General features: G+C 34.5%; 2 protein-coding genes across 3 annotated transcripts in view; both read right to left on the bottom strand.

Moving 5' to 3' along the window:
* LOC131841611 (NGFI-A-binding protein homolog) overlaps window positions 1–5659 on the bottom strand; it is a 43097-nt gene extending 37438 nt beyond the window's left edge. For both annotated transcript variants that reach the window (XM_059189931.1, XM_059189933.1), the window contains exon 1: window positions 5293–5659. In XM_059189931.1, coding sequence (XP_059045914.1) covers window positions 5293–5431 — 139 coding nt within the window. In that variant the 5' untranslated portion in view covers window positions 5432–5659. The remainder of the gene's footprint in view (window positions 1–5292) is intronic.
* Window positions 5660–20170: 14511 nt separating this feature from the next.
* On the bottom strand, window positions 20171–22906 carry LOC131841620 (uncharacterized). Its single transcript, XM_059189943.1, has 2 exons — window positions 22616–22906; window positions 20171–21905 (listed from the first exon to the last, which is right to left on the bottom strand). Exons 1-2 carry the CDS (start codon window positions 22797–22799, stop codon window positions 20743–20745), a joined length of 1347 nt encoding a protein of 448 aa, XP_059045926.1. The 5' UTR covers window positions 22800–22906; the 3' UTR covers window positions 20171–20742.
* Window positions 22907–22980: the final 74 nt, after the last annotated feature.

The raw sequence follows: 22980 nt of genomic DNA, 5'->3' as shown, positions 1-22980 counted from the left end.
CTTAAAATCGGTAGATAATCTCTCATACTGAAAAATAATCAAGTAATTTAGTTGAAAAATGAACTGTGTTTATTAGGATATACAGTAAGAATACCCATAAAAAGAAACCCACGAAAAGAGTATTAACTGTTGTTGTTGAAAACTGTTGTTACCCGAAAATATTTTATTTTAACACAAGCCCTGTTTACTTTTTAAATAGATAATAATGGAATATTGCTAACACCATAATCCGTTATTATCCACTATTCCATCATGGCAAATTCTTGAGGAAAATTTCCATAAAAAATTTCATTCCCTATTTTATTTTATCTAAAACTTTTTTTAGGCTGTTAATTAAATGTAAATATATGTGCCATTCGAAGTAATAGACTTTATAGGCTGTTTAGGCAAAATCTTTTATTTTAAATGTCTTATTCTTTTACATTTAATCAACAACTCAAAAAAAGTTTCAAGATTCTAGGTTTAAAAATGACAATACTTCCATACAACTTGTACAAATATCATCTCCCCTTTGAACCGTTTACAACCCTTTTTTCGCATTACAAAAGTAGTCCATGTCCTTTCTCAGGGTCTAGACTATCTGAGTACCAAATTTCATTTAAATCGGTTCAGTAGTTTTGCCGTGAAAGCGAAACAGACAGAGTTACTTTCGCATTATTAATATTAGTCTGTAATATATTATCTGTGATATTAGTAAGGAGGTAAGGATATATTTATCCATATCCGTCAGCGTGAGACAGACAGGCAGACAGAAAGAGTTACTTTCGTATTTATAAATATAACATCAACTCGCCCCGGCCTCGCACCGGTGTACATGTATTATATAAACCTTCCTTTTGAATCACTCTGTCTATTAAAAAACCGCTTCAAAATCCGTTGCGTAGTTTTAAAGATTTAAGCATACATAGGGACAGACAGCGACTTTGTTTTATACTATGTAATGATGATGATTAGTAAGGATATAGAGTACGGTTCGACTTATAAAATGTGATCTTACAAGGATTATTTAAAAGAGCAACACACAAGTTTCTTGCTCGTTCTTCTTATGCTGAGACAGCTTTCCGAATGAGAGGTAGATTAAAAAAAAAATGTTATGACTATTCAAAAGTGTTTATAATAAGTTTATTTGAATAAATGATATTCTATTCTATTCTATATTAACCCATATTCGTGTATCCTTATGTAAGGTATAGTTATTTAGTCACGTCACTTGTATTGTGGTCTCAATAAATACTAGAAAGGTCTACTCCGGTGGTGGGTCCAGTTTTTGCCACTGTACAGTGTGAGCGGTGTTTTTCCGCGTTTTCCACGGTTTTTCTACCTTCTGCGTACTCGGTGAGTTTTTATCACATCTCATATTTATGTTTGACACGCAATCACTTGATACTTGCAATTTTAATATAATTAATCATAAAATATTGGATTTTTTTTTAGGTTAATAATATTGTTATGTTGTATTATGTTCTTCATTACATAGTATAAAACAAAGTCGCTGTCGCTGTCTGTCCATCCCTATGTATGATTTAATCTTTAAAACTACGCAACGGATTTTGATGCGGTTTTTTGTTAATAGATAGAGTGATTCAAGAGGAAAGTTTATATGTATAATACATGTACACCCGGGCGAAGCCGGGCCGAGTAGTCAGTAGGTAATAATACATTTTATTAGGTGTTGTAGAATTTGACATTACTTATTGAAACTCAAACGGATACTTTTTTACATACTTTCATTTTATTTTAATATAATCAATCATAAAATATAGGATTAAAATATATTTGATAAGGATCTGATGTAATTCAAATATACTATATGCTATGTTATTACTAGTTGCGTGCGATTTCACCCGCGTTTTAATTTCAATAAAAAAATATAACCTATATGTTTTTCTGATGCATAAGCTATATTATTGTAAAGTTTCATTAAAATCCATTCAGTAGTTTTTGTGTGAAAGAGTAACAAACATCCAGCCATCTATTCACACTCACAAACTTCCGCGGTTTTAATATTAGTAGTGTGAACGAAGGACTGTATATATATGGGGCTGGTAGATATAATTATGCAAACACGGGTTTTAGGAAGCAATAATATAGTATTATGTACAAAAGTATAATAGTTAGCAGAACCAGAATGACAATGAAAGACAATATATAGAGAAAACAACAATATATATTTTTCTATATAAAGCAATAGACAAAATACATAAATAATATACAAAGAGGTTCGTCGTGTACAAGTAGGATGATCTAAAATGTAGTAGTTGGTACATTGTATGTGATTTTCTAAATCATTATTATTTATTTCACATTTCTAAGATGCATGCAAGATAGGTATATATATATATAGTAGCAGACCCGGCCACGGCTGGCTAAGGTCCTTGAATTAAAATAATATTGCGACTATAAATTGAGATGTAAGCTTTCTTTATCCTATCTTTCAAGTTGGATCAAGTTGCATACAATATCCAAATTAAATTTGCAATCGCTTCAGTAGTTTAGGAGTCCATAGCGTACAAGCAACGTGACACGTAATTTTTATGTGTAAAGATATAAATACATGTGATCACAGATCAAGATGTCGTCATCACGCTACAAACGTTAAGAGACATGCTTAAAACAAAAAAGCCCATACCGAGACAAAGAGCCGACTGCACAGCGGCAGAAAAACACAAATTGCCTCGGTAACAGCTTCGATTCCCACCGCGCGACTGTTCTTTGAATTCATTCGTTTTTGTGCCGTTTCAACAGAATTGTCTATTAAAAAGCTATGTATGTAGATAATACTTAGAAGGTGCTTATAATACGGATAGACAGATTTATATATTGTCTATATATTAATTCTTGATTGCATATTGAATATATTATTTAAGTATGGTAATTAGAAATAATGTTAATTCAAATTCACTGCCGCAAAAATCTGGATCGATTTGTGACCGCCATTACGCCAAATAATAATACTGCTAAAAATTCAAAATACTTTAACACCTTAGGCGCCATGTGTATCTTTTTGTCACACAGTGTCTGGAACACTGTGTACTCATAAGTATACACATTTTTCTACTTAGTAAATGCGCTGTGTATCCTTTAGGAACATGTTTTCTATATATCTGTCATACAAATGAATGTCCTGGCCTGTCGCATTTTTGGGATGTAAATATTTTTGGAATCGGTGATTGTACAAAAATTTTATAGATTTATTTTAAAGTCGTTTTAAAATTTGACATTACTTATTGAAACTCAAACGGATACTTTTTACATACTTTCATTTTATTTTAATATAATCAATCATAAAATGTAGGATTAAAATATATTTGATAAGGATCTGATGTAATTCAAATATACTATATGCTATGTTATTACTAGTTGCGTGCGATTTAATCTTATTGTGTTTTTATATTTGAGCCTAAATAAATTAGTGCTGATTGGTAGTTTGTATTCACACGTTTCGACTTGTAAATGTGAACTTACAAGGATTGTTTAAAAGAGCAACACACAAGTTTCTTGCTTATTCTTCTTGTGATGAGACAGCTTTCCGAATAAGCGGTAGATTTAAAAAAAATGTTGACTATTCAAAAGTGCTTAAATTAAGTTGATTTGAATAAATGATTTTCTATTCTATTCTATTCTATTCTAAAACGGTCACTTAGGGTCTGGCGCTGAGAGTGTTAAGGAAAATTATATTACAACACTTATAAATATATATTATTTATGACATAGGTATAATTTACTTATTGATTAAATTTGCACCGCCTACAGTTTCTCTGCACATCCTGTGGTTGACTGGTAGAAAATGCCGTAAGGCGTTAAGTCCGCCATATGTACTTTTACCTTGGTATTTTGTGCATTGAAGTTATATAAATAAATAAATAAATAAACACTTTGATAGCGGCGACAAATCTCGACATAAAATGTGAATTTTTGGGTAGGTACGCATACATCACATGCATGTTACGTGTGTATCCGTATGGATATCATTATTTATGTATAGTAAAAAATTTATTTCATTATGTTATGGTATGGTTGTCTAGTACATGTGATTAGATACGCCCGCGTACGTATAAACTGAAAACCAGCGCTGGACGCCCATCAGTCCAGCAATAGCTGAGTTTATACCTATGCCAATCATAATAAATATGTATAAATGTGTAACTATATTACTATACTAATATTGGCAATAAATGGATTTATTACTATGATTATTTTTTTACAATAATTCTCATCTACCTTCTTAAGGAGAGGAGATGGCAAAGAGAAGGCAATGGGGGTAAGTACCCGCGGCAGAAGCACAGTCGGCCGGGGTTCAGGGCCCCAAACCGGCGTACAATGCGGACAGAATCTAAGAGCACCGCTTTCTGCATCTTTCCCGGGAGTGAGCCGCCTCGGAATCCCAACCGTCTGAGATGTTGTTCCGGACTATCATTATTATTAACAAAGGACTTATCTCTAAAAGAGATCTCTTCCAGTCACCACAAAACAGCGTGACGTAGCAAGTGTTGAATGGGTCAAAATAGTGCAAATAATAATTAAAAATAAATGTCAGAAATATTATTATTAATAATTATACACTTCAGACAAAAATTAAGGGAACGGAATTTTTTTCCAAATTTATGGGTGATTTTCAACAGCTCTATTTCAGTGAAAAATAATCGTATAGAAAATAAAAAATAAAGCTCTTGAAACTCTAGAGAGAAATGGTCGTATCGGGGTCCTGACAAAAGCATCTTGAAGCTGAATAATTTAAAAGAGCAACATGCAAGATTCTTGCTCGTTGTCAATGTATGAATCTGTTTACCGAAGGAGCGGTTGAAAAAAAATTATATGACTATTCAAAAGGACCAAAATATTAAGTTTATTTGAATAAAGATTATCTCTATTTCTAATAGTATTTGGTAGTCTATACAAAGAGTTACTTGTAGAGCAACCAAAAATTATTGATGTTTTAAATTTAATTAAAATGAGTCGCTTTCTGTAAAAATATACCCATTTTTATAACCGATGCCCGTACACCATTCTTCAACAGTATTAAAGAAATATAAAACTGTACTAAAATAACGAAAGACCATAGATAAAAGTAAAGATAATTGTCATTTAAAAATTTTCATAGAGTACGATTTTTGTAATAGGTTAATTGTTGTTTTGTATTATCAAAAACATTGTAAACTTTAGTAAACTGTGTAAAATTTTTATCTGTTGTCCTTTGCCATATATAGAGGTATAATATGGTATCTATATTATTGAAATTTAAATTGGAAAAAAAAATTGTAATAAATTTGAATATAGTATAAGGTGACTTACTGGTTCCATTCACATTGCGTCCGATGATCTTATTGGAGCCGTTGGGCTGCGGGGCGGCGGGGGTGTGCGGTGCGGGGGGTGCGCTCCGTCCCGTCTCCTCACCCGGACTCTCCATATCGCCCCTCTCGCCCGCACACATCAACCCGTCACCCGCCAATTCAAAAACTTCACAAATTACCAAAAAAGTCCAAATTAAAAAGTTACATTTGGCAGTATGACCTTTTGTAACAGTCCTGTAGAAAAAAATAAACCATAGACAAAGTTCAAATTTCCCGCGCAAAAGCGTGCACTACTTTCAGTGTGACGATTGTAGTCCGCGAGTTTTGGCGGCAAATTCGTAGGGTCGCCGTGACGTAGCGGTGTGACGCTCGCGTCTCGACTGAACGGGGACGGCTGTGGAGCCCTACGTGCAGCTGCATCGCCCCGCCCAGCACCCCACGCGACCCCCCCACGTGGCCCCACGACGCTTTCCTTGCCCTCAACTCGTACATAAAAAAGAATATAAAAGTGGGGGACCTACGAATTTTTGTGAATGTTTGCGTGATGCGTGTCTGTGTTCGCGGGTTTATATGAACAGACAGAAAGGGTTCAGATTCGAGCCCCTGGCGCTTTTTATTATTTTAAAATCGATGTATGGTCTCGATATGTAAGAACCAGGCACACTTAGAACAAGCCAAGATTTTAAACTGCTTTCTGTTGTCAGTTTCTAGAATAGAATTATAATATTACAGAATATGTAGATTATACTAGCTGTTCCGGCGACTTCGTTCGCATGGAATTTAATTTAAATCTTAAATTAATAAAAAAATCTATAATAAAAGTAGCCTAAGTTACTTCTTATTACATCAGCTACCTGCCTAAAAAAAGTCCCGTCAAAATCGGACCAGCCAGGTCATAATGAGTGTAATAACTTGTAACTTAGGCTACTTTTATTTTAGAAAAATTCTCTAATTAACTTTTTTTGTTAAATTCCACGCGGACGAAGTCGCGAGTACAGTTAGTTGGTAATAAAATACTTATAAAAACACTTAAATACTTTTTTTTATAAGTATATAAATCACAGATATGTACAAAGCAATTAGACGAATACAAACAATAATTACTTACGAATACAAATGTTTGAATCGTACAAGAATCGAACCCGCGACCATATAATAATGCGATATACTAAACCGCTAGACCACTGATGAACGTCGGCTCCCGTATAAACTATTGTTGCCACTTTCTCAAAGGCCTTTTTTGAAAACCAGTTTAAAAAAATAAATACTACTATATCTTTAAGGCTCGGTTAAGAATGTAATTATATACTTACATATATGTATACAGTACCACTATAACGTACCACATATTCAAACAAACCTATGATAAAACTAGGCACAACAAAAATCTGCACACTTTACCAAACTGAAGAGGAAACGCCAATACACATCCTATGTGGTTGTAGCCCACTCATGCATAAACGAAATATCTCCTTTGGAAAGTTTACACTCTTTCCCGAGGAGATAAAAACCATCGCTCCTAAGAATATCCTTCAATTCTTGTCCCTGACGGGTCTAGGCAGTGAACACAATAGATCTATGTAGGTCGTAGTGCTACAGGTGCTACAGGCACCTGACAATAGCCCAAACAACCCAATAAAAAAAATAGTACCACTAGTCTTCTCATATGACACTATTCACACACGGCCACTTGATTATTCCATCTCCTAGATTCCAATAAAAAAAAAGGAAAGGAAGCTAAATCCATCAATCAAGTTAGCCACGCAATCGAGCTGCCAGCGCAGCGCCTCGAAATTATCCGCATACACTTAAGTTATAACGTTATACTAGCTATGCCCCGCGGTTTCACTCATCATCATCATTATTTCAATCTGGAAGACATCCACTTCTGAACAAAGGCCACCTCCAAAGATCGCCACGACGATCCTGCGCTGCTCGCATCGGTATTCCAATCCGCTAGATCACCGAGGCCGTCAATTTTACTACTTCTTTTTATTTTATTTTTTTTTATTTATTTATTTATTTGAAACCAACAGCATACACAATACATAAAAACAGAAAGTACAAACCAATAGTATAGCTAATAATAGGTTTCACAATATCAGTAAAAAGAAAAATATAACAAAGTGACGGACTTCACACAAAAGATAACAAGGATACATTCCGAGGTTTCAGAATCATTTCTGGAACCTCCCATATTACGCGGCCTAGGTCATCCTAGGCCGCGTAATATGGGAGTTCATAATTGGCAGCATACATCAGAGTAGTCGGGACCGATAGTAATTGTTATGTATCCCTGCTACCATTACATACATTACTATATATGATTATAATTTTACATGTTACATTTAAATATACAAACTTAAACAATATATTTCAATACTCAACAAAAATAACACAAAAACAAATTGCACTACAGTCAGAATTATCGTAGTATAAATCCAATTACTATGATGTCTATTCCTCAGCCATTTATGTTATCTATTTATGATATAATAGGTAATTATTATTGATATAAGAGATCAGTTTAAAATGTGCTCGTAAACTTGCGATTTAAAATTACATTTTGAACCGAAAAAAAGATCTGCATTTTCAAAATTTTTATTGTAATTGCGTAGAATACGCACTATAGGGGCATTACTAGCATAATTGGTGGACCTTGATGGTACATGCATAAGCGGTGTATGACGTGTTCGCTTGGGAGGTGTACAGTATGCAACTCGCGCTACCAATTCAGGGCAATCTAAGTTACCGCGTACTATATCAAATAATAGGCACATTTCTGCTACAGCACGTCTTTCTTCAAGAGTAGGAATACGAAACTCCCGACAACACTCAAGATAGGAATTAACAGGACGTCTAAAACGGTAGGCAAGATGATCAACAAATTTTTTCTGTATACGTTCAAGACGTTCTATATAAATTTCGTATTGTGGTGACCATACCGGGCACGCATAATCCAAAATACTACGAACGTATGTATAGTACAGGTTTTTTAGCGTAGCTATATCGTGAAAAGGCGTAGTTACCCGCAGTACGAATCCCAAGGATTTAAAAGCCTTCGATGTTATTATATCAATATGTTGATCGAGGATCATTTTATAATCGAAATGTACACCAAGATCACGTACCTTATATTTCCGTTCTATTGACAATGAATTAATACTGTAATTGTGCATTATAGGATTAATTTTCCTACTAAAACTGATACATTCGCATTTCTTGACATTTATTGTGATGTTATTTTTCTTATAGTAATTATTAAGAGAATTCAGGTCACTTTGAAGTTTTAAACAGTCATTGATGTCACGTATTCTGAAAAATATTTTCTTATCATCTGCGTACATTAAGTAATTGACGAAATTAAAACAATTATCTATATCGAATAAATAAGCGTTGTAGAACAGTGGGCCAAGATGAGATCCCTGCGGTACACCGGTTGGTACATCAACAAAGTTAGAACGATAACCACCCACAATAACAGCTTGAGACCGATTTCTGAGGTAAGAATCAATCCAACGAAGTAAGTCACCATGAATACCAAGTGATTTCAATTTACAAAGAAGAATGCTATGGTCAACGCGATCGAAAGCTTTTTCAATATCAGTGTAGATTACATCAACCTGTCCGCCGTGATCCATGTTTTCCAAAACATAACTTGAAAAACAAACCAAATTAGTAACAGTAGAACGGCCTCTAAGGAAAGCATGTTGCCGATCATTTATACCTTGATGAATAATGGGATATATCGCATTATAAACAAATTTTTCAAATAATTTTGCCACAGTATTGAGTATAGATATTCCCCTATAAAACTCCACTTTAGTTCGCGATCCACTCTTGTGTAGTGGCAATATATGGGCGCGTTTCCAGATATCTGGAAATACACTTTCTTTTAAGGAGCGATTAAAAATAATTGTAATAGGAAGGGCGAGACCTTCAGCACACCTGGACCAGAACAATGGTGGAATTCCATCACTTCCGGCGCCCTTAAATACATTTAATTTGTCTAGCGATTTTCTTACATCCGACAAAGGTATATTACAGGTTGATATTATATTGTTATTAACTGTATCGACAAAGTTGGAGTTTGATCTGTCAAGAGGTTTACCAAAAACATTTTCGCATTTCTTCTATTTTTTCCCTTTTCGTTCAACTTAAAATGTTATAGCGTGATCTAAAATAGCCCTTATTGGTTCTCACACATTTGGGTTTAAATTAAAAAAAACAGATCTGAGGTTACAGTCTAATTACTTAATGGATTCAATTTATTTTCTTTAATTCTGCTACCATTAGTATGTGTGAGACCACAAATGTTCATCGCTATATCATTGCCATTGGCAGCTCTATGACCATTCCCAATAGTGATCATCGACCGACTGTTACATTGTTAGGAATGTGACCGTTGACAACTTTGGTAGCAATGTACCATGTCAGGTTGACCTTCACGAGGTTCCCCCTGGAAATCATCATGAGAAATTCCTGGTGAGTGGGGAAGGAGATTGTCAGTAACGTGGCTTAACAATCGAATTAAATGTACCATGTCAGCTTGACCTTCTGGTGAATTTGTCACGATGGGCTAACTGACCTGACCTCATTCTCATCTTATCATCCTCCACTGGTCCCCCGCCAGCGTAAACCGTTAGCGCAGGCGAGTGCACCATTCCATTATCATCCATAAGAACAACAAGTACCATGTCAGGTTGACCTCCACAAATTCCTGGTGAATTTACCACGATGATCTAACTGACGTGACTTCATTTTCATCATCACCTTCACAAAATTACATTGCTTTTGCATGCAGCTAGTACCATGTCAGGTTGACCTCCACAAATTCCTGGTGAATTTACCACTATGGGCTAACTGACGTGACCTCATTTTCATCATCACCTTCACAAAATGACATTGCTTTTGCATGCAGCACATTTTTTGCTGTTCACACTATATCTAGTAGTTCTTGATGGTCTGCTTGGTTCCAAGCAAATGCCTGCTCTAATATTTTCCACTCTGTTCTCTCTTGGGTGATTCTAGTCCATAGTTTCTGTAACTATAGTCCATAATGTCCATAGTAGCTGTAGTAAACTGTAGTAAGATGAACTAGATCTTCCCATCTTCTATTTGGTCGTCCTAAATAGAAGATTGTGGAGGGAAGGGGATTGTTACCATCAGATGAGGTAAGACCAAGCGCAATATTAAAAAAAAAAAAATGGGAACTAGTAACTCCTATTGCTAGCAATGTACCATGTTAAGTAGACCTCCACGTGGTTCTCCCTGGAAACCATCGTGATGAATTCTTGGTGAATTTGTCACGATGGGCTGATTGACCTGACCTCATGCTCATCTTATCATCCTCCACTGGTGCCACGCCAGCGTAAACCGTTAGCGCAGGCGGGTGCACCATTCTATTATCATACACAAAAAAAATAGAAGATTTTTTGTAGGTTTAAACACGGTGAATAAACGGACTAACACAAAATAACACCTTTTTTTAATGAGTTTTATTTGTAGCTGTAAATACGACAGAATATAACATGTTTAAACCAACATACAAAACCCTTTAGTTGTATATATTGGTAGCTATAAATAAATAATTCAATTTGCTGTGAAGTAATTTCCTTTGATTTCACTTCAAGTAAAATTTTTATTATGACCCCAATCGGGAGTAAGTTTTCGAAACTGTACAACGTAGTTTTTATAATAATAACCTCGGTGGTATAGCGTTGTCGCTGTGGTTGTAGCACAACATATTGCATTCCGATGGTCGCGCGTTCAATTCCCGCATAAAGAAAAAACTATCAGTATATAATAATAATTAATAATATGTATTCACGAAAAAAAAATATCTATGTATTGTAGCAATTGTCTAGTATTCATAACACAAGCTTTAGCTAGCTTAACTTGGGTATAGATGTTGCTGTGTGAATTGTCCTGAGATTATTAGTATACATCCATATAAAAACAAATTTAAAAAAAAAATTGCTACGTGCGAGGAATCGAATCTGCGACCATCGGAAGTAAGATGGTGCGCTGAACCAAATGACTTGAACAACAAAATATAGGTCATAGCTATCGTACCATAAATTATAGAAGCACATATTCAAATTAAAATTTGATCATTATATTGGCACAATAACAAACCAGTTCCTATAAAAAAAAAGTTGTGAAGAATAAATTAAAGGTAACGGTTAAGTCGACATCCCTGACGGTCAGTTAATTTTATGAGTTTTTTTTTTTAAAGGTTCCACGAAAAACTGCTTTCGGCGCCCGTCGAATTGAGCTTTTGTAAATTATTAACCGTTTTAATTTGATATTGGCACGAACGGTTCCCTAGAACTTTAGATAGATAGGATTATCTATATTTTATTATAATCTTATTAGGTTTCGTTTCTATCAACTACATAATGGGATAATACGGTAGTAATTTTGTTATTAAGATATATAAATATATCACTATCTAACCTCGTAAATGTTGTTTTCCAATAGAAATAGAAATAGAAATAATCTTTATTCAAATAAACTCATTACAAACACTTTTGAATAGTCATATTTTGATTGTACCATTCATTCGGAATGCAGATTTATCACAAGAAGAATGAGTAAGAAACTTGTGTGTTGCTCTTTTTAATAGATGTTTTTTTATATAAATAATTACAGTATAACAAGTAAGAGGCATGCGTTAATCAACATAGAAATCGCTACGCACTCATTATTAGTACCTCTTTTCCTCTTTATTTCTTTACTGTGAAACAAATATAAAACAACCTTGGACCATTTCCCTTTCTTACTTCTTATTGCATATCCTGTCCACTTGCATTACAATTTATTGATTGTTCTGACTGTATCTGTGACTTTTTTCTTTCTTTCACTAAATTAATAACATATATCTTTCCTCTCTCTCACTAATAAGTTAAGTTTGTGAGAACGAATGGATGGATATTTGTTACTCTCATACAAAAATTTGTGAACGGATTTGAAAGAAACTTTAAAGTTATATAGCATCTACATCACAATAAAAAAAAATACATCACAATAACACATAGGCTGTAATTTAAGGGTATATTATGTAAATTAGGCGAAATATAATGATAACTGTAAGTGAAATGCACACGAAGTTGCGTGGATCAGCCAGTATAATATAAATGTAGATAAACAGAACGATATAATGACATAAGAATACTTTTATATTATTGAACTAACGTTAAAAGTATTTGGCTGTATATAGTATACGTCTTTAGTTCGAATTTCGACAACAAAAAATGTAATTGAGTAAAACTATGTAACGTTAAAAATATTAAGCTGTATATTGTATACTTCTTTGATTTGGATTTCGAAAAAAAATGCAATTGAGTAAAATTAAATATAATAGAGTTTACCACCCAGAGCACAGTGGCCTCGAAGGTTTTCCCACAGTGGCTAGGCCGTTAGTCCATCATCATATCGACATATTTCTAGTGAGCTAGTGTCACTACGCCTTTCACCGGCCAAGGAAAAACCTACACTGCCTTAACCGATCATCGGATATTATTTACAAAAAAAACTCAGGCCATTAAACAAGCGCCCGGTAAAATCAAACATTATAAAAGTGTGAAAAGCAAAAAATCTTTAGTCTATACTAATATTATAAAGCTGAAGAGTTTGTTTGTTTGTTTGAATGCGCTTACCTCAAGAACTGAAATGTTTCGAATTGAAAAATTATTTTTGTGTTGGATAGATTTTTTATTGTTAATTACGCATTTTTTATTTAAATGTTTTTAGTGTACAATAATTTGAGATAGACATTATTTAACCACCTAGATTTATTTCAATTAAAGTGCCCACGGGTGATCTTTCGGTCCCAACGTGTAAATTTACTTTCGTTGCGGAGTGACCCACCGGTGGGCATGCGGTCTTTGACATGTATTAGTACCCATAACACAAGCTCTGCTTACCGTGGGTCTAGATGGCGCTGTGTTAATTTTCCAGGGTTCTTTATCATTATTTTATTGTACGCAATATTCAAATACATCAACGACAGAAAGTTTTTTTAGCAGCTACCAATTATTTTCTTCAATATTAATGTAATCCTTTCTTGGGCATTAGACAGAGCGATAAGGAAATGTATACGCAGATTTCATGGCCCCAATGAACCGGTAAGATACTCTCGAATGAGTATTTTCTCACGATCTCCAGCCCTCCAGTCTCAACCTGTACCTGCTGATAATTCGTCTATACCAACTTTGCTACCTTCTATAAGTTAACACTAAGTCTACATAAAGGGAGAAAGCGATTCATTTTATTATGGATGATAATGGAATGGTGCACCCGTCTGCGCTAACGATCTACGCTAGATGGCCACCAGTGGAAGATGATAAGATGAGGTCAGATCAGTTAGCCCATTGTGATAAAATCACCATGAATTTCTAGAATAGAATAGAAGATTAGAAAATCATTTATTCTAATTTAAGGACTTTTGAATAGTCATAACAAAGTTTTTTTTATCTACCGCTCATTCGGAAAGCTGTCTCATCACAAGAAGAACAAGCAAGAAACTTGTGTGTTGCTCTTTTAAACAATCCTTGTAAGTTCACATTATACAATTCGAAACACAATTCATAAATACAAACTACCAACCAGCACTAATTTATTAGGGTTAAATATAGTACACAATAAGATTAAATCAGTCGTAGTGATAAGAGCGGACCAGTTCCTATAAGCAGCACTCGTTCACGAGTATGACGGATTATCTCAATGATTTCCAGGGGAACCGCGTGGAGGTCAACCTGACATGGTACATTGCTAGCAATAGGGTTACAGTCCACATTACTAACGATCCCCTTGTCCGGGTAAGGGATTCTTAGTAATGTGAACTAATGAGTCCATCGGAAGGAAAGACCTCGAAACCATCGTAATTGCTTGTGAATTGGTGAAAATGAGCCAACTGATCTGACCTCATCTTTTCATCCTCCAGGGCTACATATTCCATTAAGAAATTAAATCTATATTTACATTACTTGTCTATTAAAAAAATATGTATTTTTTTTTTGTTACTAAAAGGACAAACATATTTAAAATATATGTTATACATCACAATGGGCACAGCTAGTTTTCTTATACATATATCTTACTAATATTATAAACGCGAAAGTTTGCGAGTATGGATAGATGGATGTTACCCAAATAATGAGATAAAGGCAAGGCAATGATGATCATGACATGGACATATATATATATAACAAAGTGAGGCAAGGCAATGATGATCATGATATGTACATATATATATATAACAAAGTGTATATATCTTATTTGAACACTCCAATAAGCTAATTGTAAACTTAGTTGTAAATTCCAATTAGATTATTTATTTTTCTCATTAGAGTAGTTTTTATTTTAGTAAAAGGAATATCTGATAAGCTAACTGTCATCTAATTGTACGTGATTATCATCACATAAATAGAACTGTATACATTGTTTTGTGATATAAATCAAAATCGTTATCGTTAAAAAATAGGGGTTGATGCCAAAAACTAAAAAAAAAAGTTTTTCTTAAAATAATAAAAAGAAATTAGGGGTGAGTTACCCTTATCATTGAGCGGTATGAACAATAAATGTTGGCCCATTCTCAAAGCTATCTGATATGCGTACAAAATTTAATAAAAATCGGTAAATTCGGTATCTCGGTCGATCGGTAAATCGGTCATTATTGGATGTTGTGGACAATGTTTTGGCGGCTATGGATAAGGGAAATGGTACCTTGCTTACTTTGCTCGATTTTTCGAGGGCTTTCGAATGTTTAAATATAAACCTCTTACTTTCAAAACTTAGATACTATGGATTTGATGGGCAAACAATACTCTGGTTTGATAGTTACCTCAGTAATCGTCATCAGCTCGTAAAGGTAACACAGAACAACGGCACTCTACTATATTCCAAACCTAGACTATTGACGCGAGGAGTCCCGCAGGGATCAATTCTGGGTCCCCTCTTATTCATTCTGTATAGTGCTGACATTGCTAGATACTGTGAAGGATGTTTATATCACCAATATGCGGATGACTTACAAGTTTACATGTCTATAAATCCTCAAGATACAAACATGGCGGTTAGAATATTGAACTCAACACTTTTCCGTATATCGAACTGGTGTAATAAAAATTCTCTTGTTTTGAATCCGGCTAAGTCGAAATTCATGATATTGGGTTCTAAATTGCAGGTACAAAAAATTAAAAATCAAACACCAGTTATAACAGTAGAAGGTACACCTCTGTTGCAAGTAACTGAAACGCGCAATCTGGGTCTACTAATGGAATCTGGTCTTAAATTCGAAAACCATGTCCTAGATTGTGTGGGGAATTGCTTCTACAGACTAAAGATATTATACAAAATTCGAAATTATCTTTCAACTGATCTACGTGTTCGACTGTGCGATTCTCTGATATTGTCCAAGCTGAGTTACGGTTTAGCTGTTTTCGGTTCATGTACACTAGCTAGATCACGGCGGCTTATCCAACGTGTACAAAATGCATGCGCCCGTTTTTGCTTCCGTATACCACCGCGTAGTCATGTCTCTCCTTATCTCAATAATGCTAAACTACTAAATATGTCTTCACGTTACAACCTTTATTTTGCGACTTTGTTGTTTGATGTCATTGAATCCAAAATGCCTGATTACCTTTATAGAAAACTTGTGTGGTCTGGCAATCAGCATGCTTTTAAAACCAGGGCTTCGTTGTATCGACTAGTGACTCCAGCACATCGGACTACTGCCTTCAGAGGCAGTTTCAGATATATGGCCTCCAAGTGTTGGAATAACTTACCTCCTCCTATTCGTAATATAAAAACTAAAGTGAATTTTAAAAACCTTTTAAAAAAACACTTATTGTCTGAACAACTGACTTTAAATAGGAGGTCCTTTATCTGAGGAGTCTTTTTTTCAACGACCGAAGTCGGTAAGCATGGTCAGGAACAATAATGTCTGACTCACGGCGCGTTTAGCCAGCGACCTTGTATATGCAACAACTATTATTTATGTACGTAGTATGTATCTATAGGTTAACAATATATGTATACATAACACACCACTTCATTTTTAATCTATTTGTATATTGTATAATGTTTTGTAATAGTATAATTTTTTAAGAGCTCGAAGTGTAATATATAAACATTCACGTATATATGTATGTAAGTATGTATTTAATTATAGGAGCCAACAGAATATCAGCGCTGCAGACTTATCTGTAGCTTCATGCTGAGTTGGTTGCCTCTTCATCATTGCGACACATAAAGCCACCTCCATTTTTATTTTATTTTGTAATATTATATTTCTGTATTATTTAATCTGTAAACTTTATTTCTATTTATAAAATGTATCTCATGTATGCTATGTGTTTGTAATGGTTGAATAAAGAACTTATCTATCTATCTATCTAAATTCGTGTCGGAGTTTGATAACAAACACCGTGACACGAGAAATTTCTATATTAGATGACACTACGACATCACGTCATCATGTTTTGCCCGTCTCGTTATCCTGTAATATCACTCATCATTCAAAACACAGCTTAGAACGCAAACTGCTTAGTTTACCGTCAGCTGTTTGACATTCCAAATAGGTACGTAAAAAAATTTTGGTAACATGTATTTTGGTAATAGTTACCCGATGATTATAAAATAGAAAATTTCCTTTTTAAAAATGAAGTCAAAACAAATATATATTCTTCTATCTTTATGTAAGTTGATATGCATCTATTTTTTTAATGGATGATAATGTATGTTTCCGTCTGCGCTAACTATGTCATATAATGAAGATGAGGTCAGGTCAGTTAGCCCATCGTGACAAATTTACCACGAATATATCACGATGATTTTCAGGAACAACCGCCTGGAGATCAACCTGACATGGTACTTGCTAGCAATAAGGACAACAGTCCATATTACCACAGATAACATAATTTACTAACAATCCCCATATGCATCTATTCTACCAAAGACAATATTAATGGCCGGTTATTTATTAATACAAATTAAGAATCCAATATTATTCGTGTTATGGCGAGTAAAAAAACATCATTATATATAAATGCCCATTCTCCAAACAAGAATTTCATCAGATACTTTTTGCTGGACCGCAATTTTCGGAACGCGCCACCATCATTTCGAATCGTTCGCGCGGGAAAAACTATAAAATGGCGGACTACCGTCTGATGCAAATTGCGCGCGGAAAAACTTTGGGACGAGTAAAAAGCTAAAGGAACTCATAGTATTTCATCGACGTCGCCAGTTATTGAGCGGGGTGAAGGTTTTTGCGTGGATTCCCGCGTTCGAGTCACGGCGACTTTTTGCTAAGCTCTCACAGTCTGGGAAGCGCGCCGCTTCTCGCTTGCAAAAAGCGGAGAGGGCCGCCACAACGATGGTAGGCGAGGCAAAAACATTGCGACATACGGATAGAATTAATGCGGCGACTCTTTAATTTTCTTCAAGAAAGCGCGGGAGGAAATGGCGTAATGAGTGTTGCCAGACGCAAAAACTATCTGTATAATGGCGTTGCTCTTTTATCCGGTTTAATTTTGTTTTCATATTGATTGACGGTAAATATTATTAATGTAACCACTATATGCAGTATTATTAAGGATAATGAGCGTACGTCCAAAATATCCATGTGTTCAAATAAGATTGGAATTAGTCTTATTAGGAATAATTTCCAATAAACCTATATTAATTAATATTTAATCTTACTACCTAATGTATGTCTTATAGGTTCTTGTCCTATTACGTAGTCTCACGAAATAATTTAGATCGATATAGGTGTTTACATCACAGAAAATTTAGAAATAATCGAATCTTAAAAAAATATGATGGTCAAATTCTATTGTATGACTATGGGTCCTAAAACCATTAAGATCAAAAGCCTATGTAGTCTTACTAGTTAATAAAAATACTATTCATTTGCGCACATAACAATTATTATTGTCTTAAAAAAAAATTCGGATGAAATAGGTAATACTAAGGTACCCTGCAGCACTATATGAAGTCATGGCTGTATGAGCGCAGTTCTCCTTGCCGATAAAGAGAACAAAAAAAAAGGTACCCTGCATATAACTTTTTGCAATTTATCCCTTGCAAATAGGCGAGTAAGTCCAAATAAGTGTTTAATATAATCTTTGAATTATTTGTACCAGTAAATATATATCCATTTGTCAAATAACTGTCGTTTAAACTGAATGCACCTACCAGTTAATATCAATTCACAATTATGCATTCGAAACACATTGGCCTCCTTTTACTGTCGGCCGGGTCGTGTAAAAAAATAATGATGTAGAAATTGCACGTCCTAGACGCTGTACAATGCACGAGTTACTATTTTATGACTATACGGGTTACCAACAACTTTTTTTTTCCTAGTAATAATAAACTCAGGACAATTTACACAACGCCATCTAGTACTAAGCTAGGTAGAGCTTCTGTTATAGGTGCTAGACAACTGATATAAATATATAGATATATTTTTTGCAATTACATATATAATATACATACCCAGACCGATGCAATCATACTCTTGAATACAAATGTTTGTACCGTACGAGGAATGGAACTCGCGACCGTCGGAAGTAAAGCGGTATGCTAAACCGCTCGTCCAACGAGGCCGTCTTATCAAATATCTAAGACTAGATTTTCCTCGCGACTGTTCTCGCCTAGCTACTACCTACTCGCCCAGTACTAGCAAGAGCAATTGTCACGGGCCCCCAGCATTTACTTATGTCTTAATATAATAAATACAATAGAAAAATAATAATAATAATCTTTATATAAAAAAGTTACGTATCACGTCATTTGTCCGCGATGGACTCCTAAACTACTGAACCGATTGCAAATTTGATTTGCACATTGTGTGCAATTTGATCCAACTTGAAAGATATGATAGCGTACATCTCAATTTATAGTCGCCATATTATTTAACTTTAGCCACATCAACGAGTGGCCGGGTCTACTATAAAATTTTTAATCTTATGTTTTTTGTATAAAGTCAAACCACACACACTTGTGTTTATTTAAAACTCAAATTTAAAAACCGAAACGAACCGCACTATGTCCGCGTGACAATGATTCGCTGCACAGATAACATTATATTACATACTAGCTTTTGTCCGCGGCTTCGTTCGCATACCACTAGTATATAAATATACATATGACTAATATATACATATATATATATATATATATACTAGCAGACACGGCCACGCTTTGCTGTGGTTAACAGTTCTTTATATATAAAAATAATATTGCGACTATAAATTGAGATGTAAGCTATCCTATCTTTCAAGTTGGATCAAATCAAATTGCACACAGTGTGAAATCAGATTTCCGATCGGTTCAGTAGTTTAGGAGTCCATCACGGACAAACAAGGTGACATGTAATTTTAATATATAAAAATTAATCAGTATAAATAAGGCTTGCTTACCAATTTGCGATAGTAAGCAGTAATCATCGCCTACACTAACAGCACAACGATATCACGTTATCATGTTACCGTGATACTGATTCGTAGCCGTTCCAGAGTACTAAGATATCATGCCTCTTTTCCTATAAATTTACTGTCATATCTCTAATCGACACAGCTTCCAAAACGAGCTGCTTGACTTAGAATAAGTGAGGATGTTTTTACGGACACATTCAGTTATGGGAGTGTTTGGAGAAACATGAAGCGTCTGGGAATTGGACCAGCTCCCCGAAGCACTGGCTTACTGCGTAGAAAGGGATTATCCACGATAATCCACGCAGCCGACTTTTAATACCCGGATAAATAATCTACCTTGTATAAAATAACATACTAGTGATAAACAACAAAAGGTAAATAAAAAGATTAATTTATTGAATATAAATTGTTATTATATATTTTCAACACACTTGCTCGTAAAGTGGATCTAATTTGATCGCATTTCATATATAGAACAACTCATAAAACACTCGTGCGTTATAAACACGAATAGTGAAGTTATATTCCATAACAGCACTATTTGTTATTTTTCATCGAAATTCAAAATGACCTCCGCGCGGTGCCAGCCAGTAGGCAGCGCGCTGATTTAAAAAAGTAAAATGGCGGGAAATGTGTAAATATTTTAATAATTGAACTTGGCAAAATCACCGACCTCATTTGGTGGAAGCCATTTAAATTAAAAGAAGAAGAATAAATGTACTATTCAGTTATTTAAAATGAACAAAATAAAAGTAAAACGGCGCGAAATATGTATTCTTTTAAAAATAGTACTATTCAATAATTAAAAATGAACAAAATATAATATCTAGATTTTTTATTCTGTTTCCTCGCAAGTGTGTTGAAAAGCGTCATATGATATACGTGCGTATTTAACACACTCGGCTCTATTACGCACTCGTGCCGCCTCGTGTGTTGTAACCATCATAACACACTTATATCGCAATATACAATTATTACATTAATTTATTAAAATATCCATTTCATAAATTATTCACAGTGCCTTCTTTGCAATACCAAAGTATAACACATATGCAGAAGATTTTAGATGCTAAAACTACATAGGGTGGTTTCAATTCACTAATTAATATCCTATATGTACCCTTCAACCTACAAATCGTTACTGTATCTATATTTTGTATTGACAGTTTTTGCGTTTGCTTTATCAACAGTCCTGGAATTTGGCACTTTCCTTTAAAAAAACTAGCAATATTGACTCCACAGTTAGTTCCGTCTGTGATAACTGTAGCAGATGCTTTTTTCTGTCCAAATACATCTGGCATGTACATATTTATAAGATATTCACTGGGCCAGATCTCAAACAACTGCCATATATCAGTTACGAAATTTATCCAAGTCACTAATATTTTAGACACTTCAGTTTTACTAACACCAAATAATTTACCGATTTCAACGTCCGATTTACTTCTCTTCAGCTTAATGAGTAGCATTAGAAATTGATCTTCAACTGATAGACCGAAATCTGTACTCCATCTCTGTTCAATGTTGTTAGCCATTGGTAATAGAGTGGATAGGACGAGAGTAAATTTGGGATATGAACCGAGTCCTGTGTAAAAGTTAACCAATTCATTATCAGACAATACAAGATCTGTAGACAGTAATCTAACACAGTTTGTGGTTTGTGTACCTTGTGTAACAAGTTTTTTTTCTGGTGTATCAGTTTTGTTCAATGTATTTTGAGGCACAGGACTTTCAGGTTTAATAATACAAAGTTTATTAATAGGTTCCGAAGCTGACAGTGTTTCATTCAATTTTTGAGGTGTTTTAACTGATATTAGAGGTCTTTTGTCCAATATTTCAGGTGTTTTATCCAAATTATCAGGTGTTTTATTCAATTTTGCAGGTGTTTTATCCAAGTTTTCAGGAGTTTTATTCAAACTTTCTGGTGTTTTATCTAAAATTTGAGGTGTTTGGTCTGATATTTTAAGTTTTTTATCCAATAGTTGAGGTGATTCATCCACTTTTGCTGCTGCTGGTTCTTTATTAGCTATGTTTTTTCTACGTTTCCGAGTTTGTATTCGGTTTTCTCTGCTCTGTGCCGTATTTGAAGTAGTCTTACTGTTCCATGGGAAAACTGATGGTACAGCCACCTTGTTTAGGCGTTTTCTGAACATGTACTCCATGCCTAGAAGTTGAAAAGACAATTTTGGTCAATAGACGCAATACAATTAAGTTTCAGTATACACAGAGCTTCATTTGCCTTCATCTATATAATAGTAAAAAAAATTGTCATGATCACTTATTCCGGGTTCCACTGAAAATCAGGATTTGTGGTTTTAGTCATAGCACAATGTTGAGATGGGTCCCTGACAAACACATCAATTCACAGTGACGAGATGATGAAGCTCAAGCTCACAGTGGAGGATAGAATAGATAATACCAACAACTAGGTGGGACTAGTGCTGCGGCCAACCATGACGGATGACTCCCACACAAACTTACTATTCTAAATTTACCTAATATTAATTACACCAATTGTCATTTACTAGTATTCAAACAAATTATATATCATACATTATAGTGGAGATTAGTGTTGGAGAATTATTGTAAGATAAAATAAGAAACGAAGAAGTGCTGCAAAAGGTTAAAGAAAGGAAACAGATCATAAATATTATTGGGCATAGGCGGTGAAACATGTTGGGACATTTAAAAACATTTAATAAGACACAACGAATTTACTGTACAATATTATCATTATCACAAGGAAAAAAAGAACGAAAGAGGATAAGGGGTAGACCAAGACAGCTATATTAAGCAGATTAAGGAAAAAGCTAGAGTCGTGTCGTATCAACAACTAGAGACAGTATATGAAATGAATATAAATAGCTAAATTACCTGTATAGTAACTAGTTTTCAAATAGTCGCTTTCCAGAAAATGATTCCGACATATCCTTGTTGATTTAGTTGGAACATAATTAATACGACGTATAGCTTTTAACCATTGTGTTCTCAATTTGGTGTCCCTAGGAAAGACATGGTATGCCACTTCCGAACATCCTTGAACACAGCAAATAGTCATAATTTCAAATTTATTACAACCGAAAATGAACTAACGTTAGATAAACAAATATTTGGAAGAAGCCGAGAACAAGAATTGATAAAAAACATATCGTCTGATATTGACAGTTTGACAGTCACTGTACTGACAATGACAATTGACAAACAGAGCAGCTTCTAACTAATAGAGAAATTTGTAATTC

Source organism: Achroia grisella, unplaced genomic scaffold, assembly GCF_030625045.1.
Source record: "Achroia grisella isolate CSIRO2021 unplaced genomic scaffold, CSIRO_AGI_Agris_v1 utg18504, whole genome shotgun sequence".
NCBI classification, from domain to species: Eukaryota; Metazoa; Arthropoda; class Insecta; order Lepidoptera; family Pyralidae; genus Achroia; species Achroia grisella.
Note: the sequence above shows the minus strand (reverse complement) of the source record. Positions and strands in the feature narration are given on the sequence as shown.